Here is a 21640-nt window from a genome sequence, read left to right as displayed (position 1 = left end):
CCTCCCACATAATCGAATCCCTTCCTTGTTTTTTTCACGCGTTCCACCCTCCTCTATCTGCGGAAAATGGGAGTTTCTCGACGCCGCAATGTTTTTTACCGCAAAGGAGTGGACAGTATGCAGTGTACAGTACCAAATCACAAGACTGAACTCGCTAGAAGTAGGTCTAATTGGCGTAATTCATAGCCAATAGAGCGCCACCAGTATGTTTGATTGACAGGTAGATACTTCAGTTGTGGTGGGGGAAGGGGTCGTTGAAGTTGATGGAACCGCCATCTTGAAAAGTGCCCTCTGATGGTCTACCTTTTCGCGCCTGTCAGAATCACTTGTAAACATAATTTTTTTTTCTTAGGATTTGAATGTTCCTCGCTTTTAACACTTTAGGCTAATGGATCAATAAGCTACATGCCGGGGACTCGCCATATACCGCTGTTTATCGGTACGTACTTGCTTGCTATTCCATGCAGTTCTGAGGAGACACGAACAGCACTGGACCAGCTAACTCGCTAACCGGAGCAACACTAACTTTAGCATTTTTCCGTTAGCTCCCGGTAAGGTTGCTACACCGATATATTTCACTTGTTGTAGCTTGTAGTCAATATTTAAGGTAAGTTAGTGTTATTATGTGGGACTGAAAGTCGACTGGGGTCGATTGAAATACACAATATTGTTAGCCAACGTTAGCCGTATTTTAGTGTTCGACACCGTTTGGTTTGGCCTGTGCTCTGGTTAGGGTACTTCAAGAAAATGCTAACGTTAGTTAACCAGTTAGCTAGCTGGTTTGCATGTTCTCCAACAGTGTTTTATACCTCTTTCCTCTTTACAGATGTTGGTATGTTTTAGCTAACTAAAGTAGATACCATAGTTGAAGTGTCAAGTCTTCCAAAAGAACAACCTTGTTGACACCTATGTTACCTAGCTAGCTAACCAATATCCGGCTAGGTGGGTAACATTAATGTTTGTTGGCTAGTTAGCGTTTGCTTTTCGGGTAAATATGCTTTGAAGTAGTTAGCTAGGTAACTAGTTAGTAGTTTGGAGATACCGGGAAAACACTTTGTATTTTGCTTGTTTTGTTCTCAAAGTCCAGTTAGCCAACTTGGCTAGCTAGCTATCAATTAGCGGTCTATTGATGTTTTGTATGTAGTTAGCTAAGTCGTCTTTGAATTGTTTTAAGATTCTCCAAGTCACGCGAAGTATTGCATTTAGCTAGTTCAGTTTCTGATCCCAATAGTTAACGTTACATAACCAGCTAGCTAGTTCCAGCTTGTCCTGTTATATCTCTATATTAGTTAAGTTCCCTAGCTTGATAGCAGACTCGTAAAAGTAGTGTACAGTACGAACACTGAACAGCAATTAGCCCCACTTGTTAGGGAAAACAGCAATGTAACGTATATGTAGCCCTTTGCTCTGGGCAATGTATTACACTTGGCAAACAAAAGTAAGCCTATAGCAAAACACATTACCTAGGTTAGATGACACGTTCTAGTTTAGTTTATATGGAACAGTAGCTACAGGTTGTACACCTGATAATGTGTCCATCATTGGGCGTTACAGGAATGCCCCATACAATCCGCCACCATAGATTTCTTTAACTAACCTGTCCTCCGAAGGAGGGGCAGGTAGCTGATGTTAACTGATGTTATTCAGATAATGGGAAGAGGTTTTTAATTAGACAATGTATTAACTTTTTGAATGCTAGCTAGGGATACTATAGTTATCACATTTCACATTGGCCTCGTTAACCACAAAAAGGTAAGACGTGGTTTTATCTCTGGTGCCGCTCTGCACACACAAGCTTGTTAGATAGCTAGCTCTGGTACAACAGTAAGACAACTGAAGTTCAAAGACATTCAAAGAAACGTATAAACCGGTACTTGTTTTTGGTTCGAACTGGTTCAGAACTTTTATTTTGCTGGTTGGAACAGTGGAACGAAGAACATGTAAAATGGTTCTATTCAGAACAAACTATTGCAAATATTATGCCCCCCCAGGGATGGAACTGAAATTCTTGGAAAGGTCATTTTTCACATGCAATTGTAGACAGACATTTCAAAGATACTTCCTTTTAGTTCTCGATTCATTGAAAAAAAGGATTTCCAAGGACAGGTTAGTTGAAAAATCTATGATGGATGTTTGTATGGGGCATTCCTGTAACGCCCAGTAATGGACACCAACCATCTTTGTACACCAATCTGTAGCCAATTAAACAAAATATGTTTCCTTTGGTAACCCCTGAGGTTCAGTTTTACACTTGTCACTGGAATAGGCATACATAGATGTTTGACTGAGTATACATTGTTTTGTACAGTTATGATTTATTTGACATATTGCATGTTTTTGTTTTCACCCACTGGGGATTGGCTATCCAGTATTCTTTGAGTGTCCTGTCTTTTTCAACTGGGACTGATGGGGTTATGCCTTAAATATGCACCATGCAGAAATCGCTCTGCCATTTCCTGGTTGCTAAAATTCTAATAGTTTGCCTAGTTTAATTAAGTTTGTAGAGAATCATTGTACCATCTAAACCCCTGTGAAATATAGTTTTCATATTCAGCTGTTTGAAGTTGGTGTACAAAACCCAAAAGTAAAATATGCAAAAATGAAACTTCAGCATAGAAATAGTACACATATCTTTCATTCCCGTTGAAAGCAACTCTAAGAGGTGGTAGATCTGTTAGAACTCACATTTCGATGTGAATTTGGTGTGGTCCCCCACATTGTAGCACATTGTAGCTTTAAATTATTGGAATTAAGTGCTCTCATACGCCTTCTCAGTAGCTGCTGTTTTCCAAGGAGAGCAAACACTTTTGCCATACCAGAGGGCTACTACAAAGCAGGATCAATAAATTAGCCAGCTAACTTTGATAAATAATCTGGTTCATCAATAGTGCTACACAGGATTTTTTTGGGGGGTTGCATTGTAACAATATATCTGGCTATAATAGTAGAATTATAGTGTTTCACAGTATTACTTACCTGCCAGTGTTGTGATATTTCACCTATTGATTTCTCCTGCCGGCATGGCATCTGTCAAAATACTAAAGCTGGTTTGACTAGCTGTTTTATCTAGTGGGAATCGCTGGCATTTCCTGGTTGCTAAAATTCTATGCTGTTCGCTCAATTTCAGTTTGAGAAAAGAAGCACTGACTAGTGTAGGGAATCATTGTACCATCTAAATCGCTGTGAAATATATTTTCATTTACCAAAAATAGCTGGTTTTACAGCTGTTTGAAGCTGGTGGACCAAAACCGAAAGTAAAAGGCTCAAGTGTGAGTTCAGCCTTTTACTTTTGGTCTATCAACTAGATAGTACAATGAATATCACAGCCAACCACAACACTGGCAGGTAAGTAATACTGTGCAACACTATTTTTGTTCAGTATAAGTTGAACTTTAAGGTGCTATACAGGAATTTAAAGGTTTACATTGTAATTTTAGAAAATGTCCAGAATATATATCTGGCGCTAATAGTGGAAAGAAACTCAACATGCAATAATTTTACAGAGTTACAGTTCATATAAGGAAATCAATCAATTTAAATAAATTCATTTTGCCCTAAACAATGGATTTCCCATGATCAGGAATACAGATCTGCATATGTTGGTCACATACCCGGGAAAAAAATGGGCCTCAGGATCTCGTCACTTTATTGTTGTGTATTGAAATTGCCATCGATAAAATGCAATTGTGTTCGTTTTCCGTAGCTTATGCCTGCCAGTACCGTAACACCACCGCCACCATGGGGCACTCCGCTCGCCCACACAACGCCATACATGGGTCTGCGTGCGGTTGGAAGGCCGGTTGGATGTATTGCCGAATTCTCCAAAATGACGTTGGAGGAGGCTTATGGTAGAGAAAGTTACATTAAGTTCTCTGGCAACAGTTCCTGCAGTCAACGTGCCAACTCCATGCTCCCTCAAAACATGAGACATCTGTGGCATTGTGTTGTGACAAAACTGTACATTTTAGTGTCCTTTTATTGTCCCCAGCACAATGTGCACATGCCTAATGATCATGCTGTTTAGTCAGCTTCTTGCTATGCCACACCTGTCAGGTGGATGGATTATCTTGGCAAATGCTCACTAACAGGGATGTAAAATGTAAGAATTTTGTGTGTATGGAACGTTTCTGGAATCTGTTATTTCAGCTCATGGAACATGGAACCAACACTTCACATGTTTTATATTTTTGTTCAATGTAGATGTCTGTTTTTGGTTGAGGCAAATTGCACCATGCCTATTTTAAGTTTATCTTTCTAAAATTTAGAAAGTTATTTCAGAATATTTAGGAAACTTAGCCAGCTAACTCATTTATCCTTCTTTGTAATATACCCCTCTGGCCATGGTTAGAATTAAGGATGCACAATATCGGTGAACAATTTTTTTGGAATCTGCCGACATTAGCTAAAAATGCCAACGTTGATATTGGGCCGGTGTCTAGTTTAACACCGATGTCAAAGCTGGCGTGCATACCTATAGTGGGGAGAACAAGTATTTGATACACTGCCAATTTTGCAGGTTTTACTACTTACAAAGCATGTAGGGGTCTAATTTTTTATCATAGGTACACTTCAACTGTGAGAGACGGAATCTAAAACAAAAATCCAGAAAATCGCATTGTATGATTTTTAAGTTATTAATTTGCATTTTATTGCATGACATAAGTATTTGATCACCTACCAACCAGTAAGAATTCGGGCTCTCGCAGACCTGTTAGTTTTTCTTTAAGAAGCCCTTCTGTTCTCCACTCATTACCTGTATAAAAGACACCTGTCCACACACTCAATCAAACACTCCAATCTCTCCACAATGGCCAAGACCAGAGAGCTGTGTAAGGACATCAGGGTTAAAATTGTAGACCTGCACAAGGCTGGGATGGGCTACAGGACAATAGGCAAGCAGCTTGGTGAGAAGGCAACAACTGTTGGCGCAATTATTAGAAAATGGAAGAAGTTCAAGATGACAGTCAATCTCTCTCGGTCTGGGGCTCCATGCAAGATCTCACCTCATGGGGCATCAATGATCACGAGGAAGGTGAGGGATCAGCCCAGAACTACACGGCAGGACCGGGTCAATGACCTGAAGAGGGCTGGGACCACAGTCTCAAAGAAAACCATTAGTAACACTACGCCATCATGGATTAAAATCCTGCAGCGCACGCAAGGTCCCCCTGCTCAAGCCAGCGCATGTCCAGGCCCATCTGAAGTTTGCCAATGACCATCTGGATGATCCAGAGGAGGAATGGGAGAAGGTAATGTGGTCTGATGAGACAAAAATAGAGCTTTTTGGTCTAAACTCCACTCGCTGTGTTTGGAGGAAGAAGAAGGATTAGTACAACCACAAGAACACCATCCCAACCGTGAAGCATGGAGGTGGAAACATTCTTTGGGGATGATTTTCTACAAAGGGGACAGGACGACTCTACCGTATTGAGGGGAGGATGGATGGGCCTTGAAATACATCCACAGGTACACCTCCAATTGACTCAAATGATGTCAATTAGCCTTTCAGAAACTTCTAAAGCCATGACACTATTTTCTGGAATTTTCCAAGCTGTTTAAAGGCACAGTCAACTTAGTGTATATAAACTTCTGACCCACTGGAATTGTGATAGTGAAATAATCTCTCTGTAAACAATTGTTGGAATAATGACTTGTCATGCACAAAGTAGATGTCCTACCCGACTTGCCAAAACTATAGTTTGTTAACAAGAAAGACTCAAACGGCATCCATTAGAAATCCTGGTTCAAAATTAAACGACTGAACAATGAAACAGCACAGCAAGTAAGTGAAAGAAATCGGTTTTGATTGTTTTACTGGTTATGGGGACATATGTAAATGCCAACAAAGTGCTAACTTTTTGGTGTGTGTGTGTGTAACCTTTTATTTAACTAGGCAAGTCGGTTAAGAACAAACTCTTATTTACAATGACAGCCAAACCCGGACGACGCTGAGCCAATTGTGCGCCACCCTATGGAACTCACAATCCCGGTCGGATGTGATATAGCCTGGATTCGAACCAGGGACTGTAGTGACGCCTCTTGCACAAAGATGCAGAGCCTTAGACTGCTGTGTCCGTGTGTGTTCATTATTTAACTCATGCTTAAAAGACTGCAAAAAATTTAAATATCGGTATCAGTATCGTTTTTTCCCATGGAAAATATTGGATATTGGTATCGGCCCAAAATGTCATCATTGCATCAGTATTTAGAATAGATGGAAACTATTGGCTGACAGTGCCTATTGCTGTTTGTGGCACGGGATTTTGTTCAGTCTTCGGTTGTGTTCCTGGTTGATCATAAAATCATTGTTTTACACTCATTATTTGGTTGCCTTTGGTAGACAGAATTAATGCCAGACAACCAATGTTATCTCTGTCATTCATTTTGACCTCTGTGTACTGGTGTTTTGAAAATCACATTGTTTTGTATTTCATAGAGCAATGATTTGAGTTGCACACTCATCAAAGCATGCATGTGCCTGGACAGGGGCCAATGTCAATTCTCCCCCAGCCCCCGCTTAGTCTATGAATAAACTTTTTTCTCTCAGCCATTGATGAATCTGAGGTGCTGGTTTAGCATAAGCCAAGATGGTTGCTATGTAACCTTTAACCCTATTTCTCACAGGCTTCCCCACAAGAAAATACTTTGGGGTTTTTTGTACTGAGGGCCAGGTGTACACAGTGGAAAATCTGTTTATTTTGAGTCATATGCCTATTGTGTGCATTGAACATATTTCACTGCATGGTTCCTACTGCGAGTTCTTGACACAGTGTTATGGTGCCTCTTAAAGGGGAAATAAGCAGTTGCTATATCAGTTTTTTTACTTCTAAATTTGTTTTTTGTACCCATTTATTCTTGAAGAATGTAACTTAAATGCTTCATGGGATTAATGCAACTGTTGTACCCCATCAGAACCATATATATATATATATATATATATATATAAGCTATTTTTAACTCATGTTTGTAATCAAAGTAAACAAACACTATATAGCCTCAACATGGTTAAAACTATGATTTTTGGTATCATCATGGTCAGTCCATGCATCCAAAGCTCTCTGAATTTGACTGTTACATTTTTCATGCCCCATCCCTCTGTCCTTTACCGAAACAGTGGAGGAGAGTTTGCGTTATTGTTTCCGCTCAAACTACCGCTTGGTGTAGTATTCAGTAGTCCGCTGTTAACAGTCAAAGGTTTTTGCATGTCAAGATAAGATATTGGACTGATGATGCTAAATGCATCATCATGATGATGATGTGACACTTTGCTTCTTAAAAATCCTATAATTTGACTGCTGATAATCGCATGCAAAACATTTTGGGACTATCAACTAATTGGGGGGTGGGGGTACCAATAGGTGTTTTTGAGTGGTATTTTCCTTTAAAATGTGACAGTGATTTGACCAAGTTCTGTGCAAGCAATGACTTTGCCAGTATGTTTGCATGAGGAGAGATTTGCTGAGTAGAGCTTCTCTTAATACTTTTAAGTTTAAACAAAAAGTGCATACACTTTCTGTTTTGGGCGAAGTTGTTGGGATCATGACAAGGAAGTGCAGCCTTTTCCTACAATGATGGAAAAACCATGGTTTACCGGCCCAAATACTTTCCTAGGGCTTTGTTTGTCTTATGACCTAGGCTAAATATTTGTTTTCAAGGGGTTTATTATATTACTTATTTTAGAAATGAATGTAAGCCAAAATTAACATATCTTAAATTGCTACTTGTTTCAGTAGCACTTAATATTTAACATAATAATTCTCACATAGTAAATACCAAAAGTTGTTTCCAGTGCAGGGAATGCTCTGATGGCTAAATTCGGTTCTTTCTTTCAGGTGTGCGTTGATCTGTTGAGGCCGAGGTGGTCGTTCTGCTGCATGTGTCCTGTGTCCAAAGGTCTCTCGTCACTGCTGTCTGTGAAGCCTGTAATGGGCCAGAACTCCCAAAGAGCACAAGCATTATTTTATTTTTAACCTCTGGACGGACTACCCCAGTCAGGTACGTTTGTGAAGCTATCAGTTTGACCACCTACTTTCCATTTGACTACCTCCTCTCAACCTGCGCCGTGTACTTTTAGTCACTGAGTATTTTCCTTATGACCATTTTCCTTCCTTGCAGAAGCATCATGTTTTGGAAGTTTGATCTACACACAACGTCTCACATTGACACCCTCCTGGAGAAGGAGGATGTGACTCTGACTGAGGTGATGGACGAGGAGGATGTTCTGCAGGAGTGCAAGGCCCAGAACCACAAGCTGGTGGACTTCCTGGTGCGGCCTCAGTGCATGGTGGACCTGGTCACCTACATCACACAGGAGCCAAGTGATGATGTAGAGGAGAAGATCAAGTACAAGTGAGTGAGATTCACACACACGGTTTTGAGAATTATTCTGAATTTCTTTCAGCTTCCCTTGCATTCATGTGTTTACGTCATAAGGGAATACCCTTACAACCCCAAGGGGGCAAGCATGACTTGCTAGGCTGTCAATTATACAGGAACTTTGTGTTTTGTGTGGTTGGCCAGCTGTACTGGGTAAATCACCAAATGATGTATTTGCGCTATTTGCAGGTACCCCAACATATCGTGTGAACTCCTTACCTCGGACGTTGGACAGATCAATGACAGACTGGGAGAAGATGAAAGTTTGCTGATGAAACTTTATGGATTTTTGCAAAGGGACTCTCCACTCAACCCTTTACTGGCCAGCTTCTTCAGCAAGGTCCTTAGCATCCTCATCGGCAGGAAACCAGAACAGGTGAGATCAGTATACACCGCTAGTCCTAATCAGTGTGATTTTGAAGAGTTTGACATGCTGCAGTGTCTTGTTAAGGCTTGAGAAGAAGAGTGTCTTCTATCTCTTGTAGATTGTGGAGTTTCTGCGGAAGAGGGAAGACTTTGTGGACTTAATGATTAAACACATAGGGACCTCCGCCATCATGGACTTGCTGCTCAGAATGCTGACCTGCATTGAACCACAGCAGCTCAGACAAGATGTCTTAAATGTGAGTGTTGGAGTTTTCTTAGTTTTGACGTTTCTGTCCATTTTCTTAATGATCAATCATCATCAACCTGTAACTTATTCATCCACAGTGGCTGAATGAGGAGAAGGTGATCCAGAGGCTTGTTGATATGGTCCAACCTTCTCAGGATGAGGATGTAAGTTGCATTTCATTAACCATTTGTGTGGAGTACTGTTTCTTCAGACAGTGTTTTTACAAGTCTCTCTCTCTCTCTCCTCACGCAGAGGCACTCCAATGCATCCCAGTCTCTGTGTGAAATAATCCGCCTCAGCAGAGATCAGATGTTTCAAGTGCAGGGCTGCTCTGAGCCTGATCCCTTACTGGCCACACTGGAAAAGTAAATCAACAACCTCTGCTTGATTCTTTCAGCGAAGAAAACTTGTTGCTATCATGATATCCAAAGTATGACTTTATTGTCCTGGCAAAAGCATGATATTTTATCCCCCTCCCATTTCTCAGACAAGAGACTGTGGAGCAGTTGCTATCCAACATCTTTGACAAAGAGAAAAATGACTCTGCCATAGTCAGTGTAATTCAGATTCTCCTGACACTCTTTGAGACACGAAGACCAGCGTAAGTTCACAATGTCCTGTTTTGGGTTTAATGATGATTTGGTTGTGTGGTATAGTGTTTTAAGATACTATTAGTGTTGAGCTGTTAGACTTGTCTGATATGCTGCTCTTTTGTTCAAGTTCTGGTTATTTCTGCATGTTCATGAATGTTGCATTTTACCTAATGATACCCATAGCGGGTGGTAACTGTAACAAAAGGCTTTCAAGTTTAAGAGATTACATGTTACCTCAAACACATTCCGGGTGATAACTGTAAAGTCTATAAGACCCCTGGAGACCCAGTTACTATAGAAACAAGGTGGCTTTATTCACGTCGGGAATCTAACGAGAAGTGTCTGCCGGTTTGACAACGCACCTCCTTATTGCATTTCCGTTTTTGTGTGTTACACTTGCATTCAGTAGTGTCTATGAATCACATTATTATTATTTTGATGGCATAAATGTATGAAATTGTGTTTTTTTTTATGCACATAGTTCTGTCCTTGTGATGCACTTGTCTATTTATGTGTTTTATGTGGACCCCAGGAAGAGTAGCTGTGGCTTTGGGGATCCTAATAAAATACTAAATACTTTTTGTCATGTACAGGTTCGAAGGCCATTTGGAGATCTGTCCCCCTGGTATGAGCCACCCATCCTTCTCAGTCAATCAGAGCATTCTGGAGGCTGTCAGGCCCAGGCTCAAAGACTTTCATCAACTGCTGCTGGAACCCCCAAAGGTAATACTTTACATACCTATAGTGTTACGCACACACACACAGTAAAAAGTGCACACATTTCTTAGATTAGTAAACTCATTAGAGTAGGTTGTCCTCCTTGCTATCCACTTGAGTGAAATATAACTACCACAATATTTTCAATAAACTTATACTACATTTCTGTCTTAGATTTGTTTTTGTGATCCTGCTATCTCAAGCTTTTTAACTTTTAGTCATGTTTATCTTCAGTGGGTGGTCCTTCCAATTTATTCTACATGTGCACTCCAATGGTGGTTTTATTTGCATTACCAAGTTAAATGAATATAGACTGAACGAGACCCTGATTGTTCCTTTCATCCCCACATTTGCAGAAGAATATCATGAAAACCACATGGGGTATGCTGGACCCCCCAGTGGGCAACACCAGGTTGAGTGTGGTCCGTCTTGTGGCCAGCCTCCTGCAGACCAACACTCATATTATCAACATGGAGCTGATCAACCTCAACACTCTTGGAGTCATACTTGTCAGTTGCCTGTCTTTTTGTGTTTTTTACTTGTTTTGGCGTACTAGTTTTTCCTACCAAAACCAGCACCATGATCTAGACTTAATGCTGTGCACAGGGTTTTCACTTTCTTTTGACATTGGTTCCCTTACTACCCCCATCTCATAACCAAGGTCAACAGGAATGATGAGCATTTCAACAACTAGATTTGGGATGTGTAATTAATGGCTGTCTTTCTCTCTCCATTTATTCTCAGGACATGTACTTCAACTATATATGGAATAACTTCCTGCATATACAAGTTGAAATCTGCACTGCGATGATCCTAGCAATGCCCCCAGCCCAAAGTGAAAACCCCGAAATCAACAGAGATCAGGACCAAGAGCCTGTCAGAGAAAGCCACCTCATCAAACACGTGAGGCTTTATCACCCTTTACATCGATGGCATTCATGTCAGACAAGTCAATTAACTGCTTTTTGCTCTGCGTTTTAGCTGTTTCAGAAGTGCCAGTTTATCCAGAGAATTCTTGATGCATGGAGCTCCAATGAGAAGGAGCAGTAAGTACTGTTGTCTTTTTTTCTCATTCCACTATGAATTTAGACCATAATGCTGTTGTTACTAGACCACTGGACTTTGCATATTTTTCTAACTCTCTTGTGAGCTGTTTGGTTTTTACCCTTAACAAGGCTCAATGTAGTGTAAGAAATGTCACCATAATGTTCATATAGGCTTCAATACACGTGTTTTTCCTGTTTCAGGGCTGAGGGTGGACGTAGACGGGGCTACATGGGGCACTTGACCAGAATAGCCAACTCAATAGTGCACAACAGCGACAAGGGCCCCAATGGTGCAAAGATACAGCAGCTCATCTCAGGTGAGTGTGCTTTGAGGTGTCATGTCCCATCAGAAATTAAGTTGGAGCTCCTAAAATGAATTACTGTATTGAGGTGGAATAGACTAATCTTGTGTTATTTATATGTGTGACTCATAAAATGGCGCTGGAGAAGGTTGACGTTTTTACGTGCCCCCAATCGATCGTTTTTTGTTCGTTTATTTGCAACTTATTTTTCCGCGGATTTTGTACGTAATGTTTCCGCTACCGTCTCTTATGACCGAAAATAACTTCTGGACATCAGGACTGCGATTACTCTCCACGGACTGACAGAATCCTTTTTTTCCTTTAACGAGTCTGACAAGCCCGACGCGAACAATATACCGCTTTCTCGGAAGCAGGCCCAGATCCCTGTGATTTACGTGAAGAGGAGGCGGGAGGAAAAGTGGCCGGAGTACGGGCTGCCTTCTGAGAATTCGTAGGCGATCGAATAAACCCCCACTGCCTTCGGTTATGCTAGCAAACGTGCAATCTTTGGACAATAAAATAAATTACCTACGCAAAAGATTAATCTACCAACAGGACATTCAAAACTGTAATATATTATGCTTCACGGAGACGTGGCTGAACGACGACACTATCAACATGCAGCTGGCTGGTTATACGCTGCACTGACAGGATAGAACCATGGTGTCTGGTAAGACAAGGGGTGGCGGGCTATGTATTTTTGTAAATAACAGCTGGTGCACGATATCTGAGGAAGTCTCGAGTTATTGCATGCCTGAGGTAGAGTTTCTCATGATAAGCTTTAGACCAAACTATCTACCTAGAGTTTTCATCTGTATTTTTAGTAGCTGTTTACATACTGCCACAGTCAGAGACTGGCACTAAGACGGCATTGAATGAGCTGTATTCCACCATTAGCAAACAAGAAAACGCTCACCCAGAGGCGGCGGTCCTAGAAGCCGTGGACTTTAATGCAGGGAAACTTAAATCCGTTTTACCAAATTTCTATCAGCATGTTAAATGTGCAACCAGAGGAAAAACAAACTCTGGACCACCTTTACTCTACACACAGAGACGCAGACAAAGCTCTCCCTCCATTTGGCAAATCTGACCATAATTCTATCCTCCTGATTCCTGCTTACAAGCAAAAATATTAAAGCAGGAAGTACCAGTGACTAGATCAATAAAAAAGTGGTCAGATGAAGCGGATGCTAAGCTACAGGACTGTTTTGCTAGCACAGACTGGAATATGTTCCGGGATTCCTCTGTTGGCATTGAGGCGTACACCATCAGTCACTTGCTTCATCAATAAGTGCAACGATGACGCTGTCCCCACATTGACCGTACGTACATACCCAACCAGAAGCTGTGGAATACAGGCAACATCCGCACTGAGCTAAAGGCTAGAGCTGCTGCTTTCAAGGAGCGGGACTCTAACCCAGAAGCTTCTAAGAAATCCTTCTATGCCCTCCGATAAACCATCAAACAGGCAAAGCATCAATACAGGACAAAGATCGAGTTGTACTACACCGGCTCTGACGCTCATCAGATGTGGCAGGTATTGCAAACAAATACAGACTACAAAGGAAAGCACAGCTGAGAGCTGCCCAATGACACAAGCCCTCCAGATGAGCTAAACTACTTCTATGCTCGCTTCGAGGCAAGTAACACTAAAACATGCATGAAAGCATCAGCTGTTCCGGAAGACAGTGATCACGCTCTCCGCAGCCGATGTGATGACCTTTAAACAGTTCAACAGGGCCAGACAGATTACCAGGACGTGTTCTGCGAGCATGCGCTGACCAACTGGCAAGTGTCTTTAATGACATTTTCAACCTCTCCCTCTCCGAGTCTGTAATACCAACATGTTTTAAGCAGACCGCCATAGTGCCTGTGCCAAGAACACTAAGGTAACCTGCCTAAATGACTACCCACCCGTAGCACTCACGTCTGTAGCCATGAAGTGCTTTGAAAGGCTGGTCATGGCTCACGTCAACACCATTATCCCAGAAATCCTAGACACACTCCAATTTGCATACCACCCCAACAGATCCACAGATGATGCAGTCGCTATTGCACTCCACACTGCACTTTCACACCTGGACAAAAGGAACACTTATGTGAGAATGCTATTCATTGACTACAGCTCAGTCTTTAACACCACAGTGCCCTCAAAGCTCATCAATAAGCTAAGGACCCTGGGACTAAACACCTCCCTCTGCAACTAGGTCCTGGGCTTCCTGACGGGGCCGCCCCCAGGTGGTAAGGGTAGGTAACAACACATCCTCAACATGGGCCCCTTGGGTGCGTGCTCAGTTCCCTCCTGTTCACTCATGACTGCACAACTCCAACACCATCATTAAGTATGCAGATGACACAACAGTGGTAGGCCTGAAAAATGTCAAGACAGCCTATAGGGAGGAGGTCCTAACCTGGCTGTGTGGTGCCAGGACAACAACCTCTCCCTCAATGTGATTAAGATAAAGGAGATTATTGTGGACTACAGGAAAAAGAGGACCAAGTACGCCCCCATTCTCATCGACTCTGCTGCAGTGGAAGCAGGTTGAGAGCTTCAAGTTCATTGGTGTCCACTTCACCAACAAACTAACATTGCCCAAGCACACCAAGACAGCCGTGAAGAGGGCATGACAAAACGTTTTCCCCCTCAGGAAACTTAAAAGATTTGTCATGGGTCCTCAGATCCTCAAAAGGTTCCACAGCTGCGCCATCGAGAGCACCCGCTCTCCCCCTCTTTTACACGGCTGCTACTCTGTTATCATCTATGCATAGTCACTTTAATAACTCTACCTACGTGTACATATTACCTTAACTAACCGGTGCCCCCACACATTGACTCTCTACCGGTACCCCCCCCTGTGTTGTCTTGCTATTGTTGTTTTACTGCTGCTCTTTAATTACATGTTACTTTTTTATTTCTTATGTTGTTTTTTAACTGCATTGTTAGGGGCTCGTAAGTAAGCATTTCACTCTAAGGTCTACTGTTGTATTTGGTGCCTGTGACTAATAACATTTGTTTTTATTTGTGTTTCAGAGCTCACAGAGGATGACAAAGAGAGATGGGAAACCTTCACTTCTGGTCAGCTAGCTGACACAAACAAGAGAAACACTGTAGACCTAGTAAGTCTGATCCAGACACCTGTTACTCGATGCCAAAATGTTTGCAAAGTACACAGAGTATTTACACTGGAAGTTGAGGTGCCAGTAGTGCCAAAGCTGTTTGAAGAAGGTCTAATGGTTGTCCTCTTAGTAATAAGGTTGTTTGCATTGTGCCCTAGGTGAACACACACCATATTCACTCATCCAGTGATGATGAGGTAGACTTCAAGGACAGCGGATTCCACCAGGATTCCTCTCTACAACAGGTAAGTCTGTAACTGGATAATACTGTAGACGCACTGCTAAATCTGCATATTTATAGTGTTTGTAATTGTTGATAACATTATTATACTGGACTTATGTCTCGTAGTAGTACTGATATATGATTTAAAAACTAACATTAAACATGTAAGTATGCATGTGCTCTTAATCTAAACTATTAACCAATAGCTACAGTACTAGCCAATTGTTTTGAATTGTAGAACTTGAAGACTTTTGTAAGTGCCAAGACTATATCATTATCGTTGGTCCTGGGTTTGCCAGGCCTTTTCTGATTATCAGATGCAACAAATGACGTCCAATTTTATTGAGCAGTTTGGCTTCAATGACGAAGAGTTTGCCGATCAGGATGATGTCGTGGAGTGAGTACTGATCCTGCATGATGTTTTGTTCATAACCTACTATTACATTGGTTGTGGTTTTTTAACGAGGGTTTGGGGAGTCTAGAACTCTAATATATTATCTGTTTAACGTAACAAAGGACTGCAAACCAGTTTCTTTCTCTGCACAAGGTTTAGGTCACATGTTTGTAATTTAACATCTATATATGAAAATAATATGCCACTGTTTGGATAGTGATATCTCTAGTGTGGAGAAATAAAGCTGTATCTAAATTGGATGCCAGTTTGAATTCGGCAACACACAAGTCAAATTTCTTTATGATTCCATTTAACTAGCTGTTATTATACAGGCCTACCATTAAATTGGATACATGACTGTAAAGTTCAAAATGCTTGTCACTGTCAATCGACTGGTGGTTTGCTTGGACCAGAGTCTAGACAGTAACTTTGTAATTGCAAAATTCAGTTTAGTTTGGAGTAAGTAGCACACTTCTGCCCTCCTCTATGCCACTTCTGTCTGGATCTTGTTGTTATGTGGGAATCTGCTGGTGTTTGGGTTCCTGTGGAGAATGGCTGATGGGGTTTCTGCAAAAGCTGTTTTTAATGTGAGTTAGTGTGCCATCATTGTCCTTCTACCTGTTACTGGGCCTCTGTCGGGAGGAGTCCTGAAGCCATTTTGTGAAGTCATTGTCTCACTAATATAACTAAACTAAACTCTTTTCTTTAACATTTCAGTATTCCCTTTGATAGAATATCAGACATCAATTTTTCCTTGAATACAAATGAAAGTGTAAGTATTTTAATGTAATGTATTATACAATTATATAGAAATAGTTGTCCTTTCCAACTGTGCTCTAGGCTAGATGTAGTAAAAATAAAACTGCTACACGAACTCCCAAAACATTGAAGTTCACCATTTTTATAATGCTGTACATAGTATTAGCCAATGCTGATGTTTGAAATTCCGTTACGTATGAATATGAAAAAGGTGCACATACTTATTTTCTTTGTTTTTTTCTCCATGTACAGTAAATGAAGTGGAAGCAACAGAGCATGTCTTTTTGTGCATCTTGTGCTTTACTCTGGTACTGGTGTTGTCTTCCAGGCAAATATAGCTCTGTTTGAGGCCTGCTGTAAGGAGAAGATCCAGCAGTTTGAAGATGCAGGCTCTGATGAGGAGGACATCTGGGATGAGAAAGATATCACTTTCGCACCTGAAGCTCAGAGATGTCCTCGGTACGGCAGCGCCTTTTCGCCATAAGTAAATTAAATATCTGAAATGACTAACGGCTTACCTTCTGAGGCCTATTCAAGGCACCTGCTGATTATTTTAAAGACTTCTGTCCATTTTGTGACTTGAACCATTAGGAGCTCTGGCAGTACAGATAGTGAGGAGAGCACAGACTCTGAGGAGGAGGATGTGAAACGTGATCCCTTTGAGCCTAACAACGCCAGCTCTGATGACAGAATGGAGGTGGACACGGGTGAGGGTGAGTGATTGTCCCGGAGTGACACGGTTGGGTTGGTGGTTAGGTAGGTCTGTCTGGTGTGATCTCCTCAAGAAAATGCTGCATGATTTGTCTTGGCTGGATTTTTTGTGACGGTTGCCCTGTCGTTTCAGGGCCTGTGTGGACAGCTAACTTTGACGACATACCCATGGACACTGGGAGTTCTACGTCGATCAGAGCACCTGCCCCAGCCACCACTACTGCCACAGCATCCCCTTCCTCCCCTGCAGTCCTACCAGAATCTGCTGGCTGGAGCTCCCCCAATGCTTCCCCTGACACAGCCACGGGCTGGGCAGACTTCTCTAGCAACTTCTCACCAGTCAAGTAAGGGTTCATTCCACCAGCCTCAGTCCCAAGACTTTATGTGGCACGATTGCCACACACACTTCCATATTGTTATCCTCCCATGTACATGCTATATAGAAATATGTGGACAACACTTCAAATTAGTGGATTTGGCTATTTCAGCCACACCCGCTGCTGACGGGTATAGAAAACCGAGCACACAGTCATGCAATCTCCATATACAAACATTGGCAGTAGAATGGCCTTACTGAAGAGCTCAGTGACTTTCAACATGACACTGTCATAGGATGCTACCTTTTCAACGAGTCAGTTTATCAAATGTCTGCCTTGCTTGAGCTACCCCGGTCCACTGTAAGTGCTGTTATTGTGAAGTGGAAACGTCTAGGAGCAACAAAGGCTCAGCTGCGAAGTGGTAGGCCACACAAGTTCACAAAACGAGACCACTGAGTGCTGAAGCGCTTAAAAATAGTCCGTCCCCGGTTGCAACACTCACTAACGAGTTCCAATCTTAACGCTACAGCATACAATGACATTCTAGAAGATTCTGTGCTTCCAACTTTGTGGCAATAGTTTAGTGAAGGCCTTTTCCTGCTTCAACATGACAATGCCCCACTGCACAAAGCGAGGTCCATACAGAAATGGTTTGTCATGATCGTGTGGAAGAATTTGACTGTCCTGCACAGAGCCCTGAATTCAACCCCATCAAACACCTTTGGGATGAATTGGAACTCCGACTGCGAGCCAGGCCTAATAGCGTGAAATCAGTGCCTGGCCTTGCTAATGCTCTTGTGGCTGAATGGAAGCAAGTCCCTGCAACAATGTTCCAACATCTAGTGGAAAGCCTTCCAGAAGAGTGGAGTCTGTTATAGCAGCAAAGGGAGGACCAACTCTATATTAATGAGCATAATTTTTGGAAAGAGATGTTCGACAAGCAGGTGTCCACATACTTTTGGAAGGTGGTGACTGGTGTTCAGTTTATTCCCTTGCCTTTCCATGCATTTTATATTTGAATTTGGCTATTTTAGGAGGCGCAAATTAAAGACCTTTTTTACTTTTGCTCTTCCAGCCCCAAAGATCCTTTGAGGAACAATTCCCCAGTAGCGATGGAGACCTGCATAGGGACAGGAGACCCCTTGGGTGTCAACGCACCAATGCAGCCTGAAGGTGAGCTTTGCCATACAGGAATAAGCATTTTACTTCTTACTCATTGATCACTGTAATGATGCTATCCCTGTGTGATGTCCCAGTTTCTGACCAATGGCCAGGTGACGAGGCAGCCCAGCCAGCCAGCTCCCCTGGAAGGAAAGCCGGAGGCTCGGACGCGGAGGAGACTATCACCACTGAGACGGTCACCAATGGATCCATGAAGGAGACAGTTAGCCTTACTGTAGATGCCAAAACTGAAACGGCTGTTTTCAAGAGGTAAGGCTTCTGATAACACACCATACCCCTTTCCCCCTGTCACCAATCCTTCCCTTACAACACAGCCATTCACCTCACAGTGCATGTGGAATTGACCTCTGTGCCTTGCCAAGTTTTCTCCCTACACTGGGTGATTTCCAGCCAGGCAAAACAGGGACACTCCAGTTGACTTGTATAAATATTTATGTACCATTTACGTATCACCAAATCTTCCCAACCTACATTGCTGTCCTTTTGTTGTTTGAGAAACTGTCCTTCACTTTAACTGCAACACTTACAACATGAGCTTCCTCTTTCTCTCTGCGTGTGGCTTCAGAGTGTTGAAATCTTATCGGTATGTACAGCCAATCGGGGGGGGAAAGTCTGCTGTGTCTTGTTTTCATGTCAGCCACTGAGTTTTAGTTTTATTTTAAAATTATTAATTATTTTACCATCTCCATGTGCATGTCTATCTCCGATGTAATGATTTGGTCGTTGCTCGTCGTCAATGATGTCATGAAATGGCCATCGGCCCTCAGGATTAGCCATTCCCAGGCTTTCTGAATTGGCCATTTTCTCTTTGTGGTGTGGATTGGCGAACAAGGTCTTCATTATGTATCCACCCCTCCCTGTGCTGGTATCTCATTGGCTTCAGTTCGCAGCACATGGCATTGAGGTGGCTGGAATAAACTGGAGAGATGAGTCTTAGACTAGCAGTAGGCCTGTTATCATGCAAAACTCGGCTCTACTTGAAATTTGCTTCATTTTTTAAAATTGCATGTAAAAATCAAAGACCTTCAAAATGCTATCTAGGTAGTTGTTTTTAGTGAATACACTTAACTTTGCCAGGTTATTGTGAATTGGTTCTAAATTGACTTGCCTGGTTAAATTAAATAGCCTACCTTACAACTTCCTCTTCAATGATTATGTAACATTGGCTGTAGAACCCAAATACATAATGTCCTGGTGCGTATTAGTTTTGCATAGTAATCGCGGTGGTTTAATGACAAAAAGCAAGACTGATGGCTGACATAAGTTTGATCCATTCAGTGAGTTTCTAAAACGGTCATAATCACCCCATGCTCTGCTCCTCAAAGCAAGCTCACCCATAAAGAGGTAAACTCCTGTAAGTGGATGGTCAGAGAATTTGCTGCTGCTTTCCATTTAGTGTACATTATGATCCTTGCATCCATTTTTAACCGGCAACCACATTTCAACACTTTTTTTCTTTACCCCATCGCTTTGTGGTCTTTCTGTCCCATTCTGCATGCTTCCGTCATTTCTGGCCATTGTCTTAACGAGGGGGTCTGTATATTTAGAAATGGCAAGAGCTCTGTAAATGTGTTCCTTTCTTCTGCAGTGAGGATGAGAAGTCTACCTCAGAGGACACATCTGCGAAGTACACTGTGGGGGAGAGTAGAACACCTGAGAAGGGTGTGTCTGCATCAGTCCAGCCTGCCAGCAACTGTTTGAAACCAAGGTCTGGCTCCATGACCATACAGTGAACTCATACCTTCACTGGAACGGTCTAGCACTAGTGAGCTGTTTTCAGACATGCTGTTGTACCTGTTCTAATTGTCCACCAGCAGCTCATGAGTTCCTCTAATTTCCTCCCTTTCAGCAGTGCAAAACATTCAGATACAGAAAAATCTAAAGTCTCCAGTGATGCTGTTAATGGTCCTCTAGAAGAAGGAACAGGAATGGACAAAGCCAAGTAAGTGGCAGCTAGAATCAAAGGTTGTGTTGTGGATTTCCACAGTCTGGCATGTCTTATAACTAGTGTAGTCATCCAGAATGTTACATTGTAGCCTCTCTTTCTGCACCCCTACAGAACACAGCAGAGTGTGACCTCACCAGAGGCAGCTGTGAACGGCCCGGTGTGATATGTGGTTCCTGCCAGCCTGTTCCTGCAACTCACAGCTCTCTGCCTGGATCACCAGTAGAGGGCAGTGCAAGCCCAGTCAGAGCTGCTGCTGCACTAACTTCAACAGATCAGGACCAGCAATATTCATAATAGGCTATTACAGACAGTTGTACAGAAAGTTGGAACTGAATGAAGAGCGAAATGTAATGGATACAGTTTTTTTTTTTTTTTTTTGCATTCGTTTATATACTATTGTTCTTATGAGGTTCTGTCCATCTTGCCACTCAGTTAAATAGTAATGTTGATATAGTTAAAATGATTGTATGAATAAAATATTTTATAAAAAAATGTATACAGTAACAGAAGATTAATAACTGAAATATACCAATTGGAACACTTCGTGTGACCAAAAGCTGTTTTTGATAGGGTTTCCTCCTGCACAAAATCAAAAAATTAAATTTCCTACTAAATACAATAGCTGCCATGAAATGTTAATTGGAAACCAATGTTGGTCCATTTGTCAGTACGCTTGTTAGTAGGGATTCAGAATGATTTTTAAATATTCAAAGTTTATTTTGCCACAGGTATTATTTTGTAAATGTTTCTTGTATCCTTTCAACATGAGCAAGATTTGAAAACCTTTGGTATAGTTTTTAACTTAATTTATTATTAAGGTAGATGATACTAAGAGCCATACACATGGGGTGTATGCATTCCGCAGATTCTGTTGCAAAACTTCTTTTTTTTTTTTTTAATTAAGCATTTCTTAACGGAATGGGGAGGGACCTACCTGAATTTGTCCAATAGAAACTCATTTTAATCTGTTTTGGTTCTTAACTAAACAGATTGCGTAATGAATACACCCATGTTCTCTCCCCCTTGACAACATTAAACTGTACAAACCCCAAGATGAATAACTGTAGAAGATGGTTTCCAGTTGCATGTAGCTAGTGAGTGTTAACACTGTCTGAAGGCTCGTGGTAAATGGGTCCCATTTTAAAACTTTTCCCGTATCACTCAAGTCAACCTTTCTACCTGCAAAATGATGGGGATGTAATGCATATTCTTGGTATTGCTTCAATCATGCATCAACCATTGATTCTTTTTTTTAATAAAAAGGTATCTGTGCCAGCAATGGGAAAGGGGTAAACTATTTATATAAGCACTTTTCTACCCTATTTTCCCAGATATTACATTT

General features: G+C 41.7%; 1 protein-coding gene across 7 annotated transcripts; it reads left to right on the top strand.

Annotated features, from left to right (window-relative positions):
• Positions 1–251: 251 nt before the first annotated feature.
• LOC115109273 (serine/threonine-protein phosphatase 6 regulatory subunit 3-like) lies at positions 252–21577 on the top strand. 7 transcript variants are annotated; one of them, XM_029634004.2, is made up of 25 exons: positions 252–439; positions 7833–7995; positions 8116–8349; positions 8566–8752; positions 8862–8999; positions 9088–9153; positions 9242–9354; positions 9477–9590; positions 10176–10305; positions 10656–10808; positions 11044–11202; positions 11281–11345; positions 11547–11662; positions 14679–14764; positions 14923–15009; positions 15338–15384; positions 16099–16153; positions 16469–16599; positions 16732–16847; positions 16985–17195; positions 18244–18341; positions 18425–18599; positions 19939–20058; positions 20203–20292; positions 20410–21577. In XM_029634004.2, exons 3-25 carry the CDS (start codon positions 8123–8125, stop codon positions 20459–20461), a joined length of 2736 nt encoding a protein of 911 aa, XP_029489864.1. In that variant the 5' UTR covers positions 252–439; positions 7833–7995; positions 8116–8122; the 3' UTR covers positions 20462–21577. The 7 variants fall into 7 exon arrangements, with proteins under 7 accessions (XP_029489864.1, XP_064865760.1, XP_029489860.1 ...); XM_065009688.1 differs by having other exon boundaries at positions 15287–15384; XM_029634000.2 differs by having other exon boundaries at positions 15287–15384; positions 16732–16853.
• Positions 21578–21640: the final 63 nt, after the last annotated feature.

Source organism: Oncorhynchus nerka, linkage group LG25 (genome assembly GCF_034236695.1).
Source record: "Oncorhynchus nerka isolate Pitt River linkage group LG25, Oner_Uvic_2.0, whole genome shotgun sequence".
Lineage (NCBI taxonomy): Eukaryota > Metazoa > Chordata > Actinopteri > Salmoniformes > Salmonidae > Oncorhynchus > Oncorhynchus nerka.
Note: the sequence above shows the minus strand (reverse complement) of the source record. Positions and strands in the feature narration are given on the sequence as shown.

Excerpts from the sequence above, each read along its gene's own strand:
- LOC115109273 (XM_029633999.2), top strand. The coding sequence starts at position 8,123 with ATGTTTTGGAAGTTTGATCTACACACAACGTCTCACATTGACACCCTC. Across the intron at positions 10,306-10,655 it reads TGCTGCTGGAACCCCCAAAG|AAGAATATCATGAAAACCAC; the intron begins GTAATACTTTAC and ends CCACATTTGCAG. Across the intron at positions 20,059-20,199 it reads AGCAACTGTTTGAAACCAAG|CAGTGCAAAACATTCAGATA; the intron begins GTCTGGCTCCAT and ends CCTCCCTTTCAG.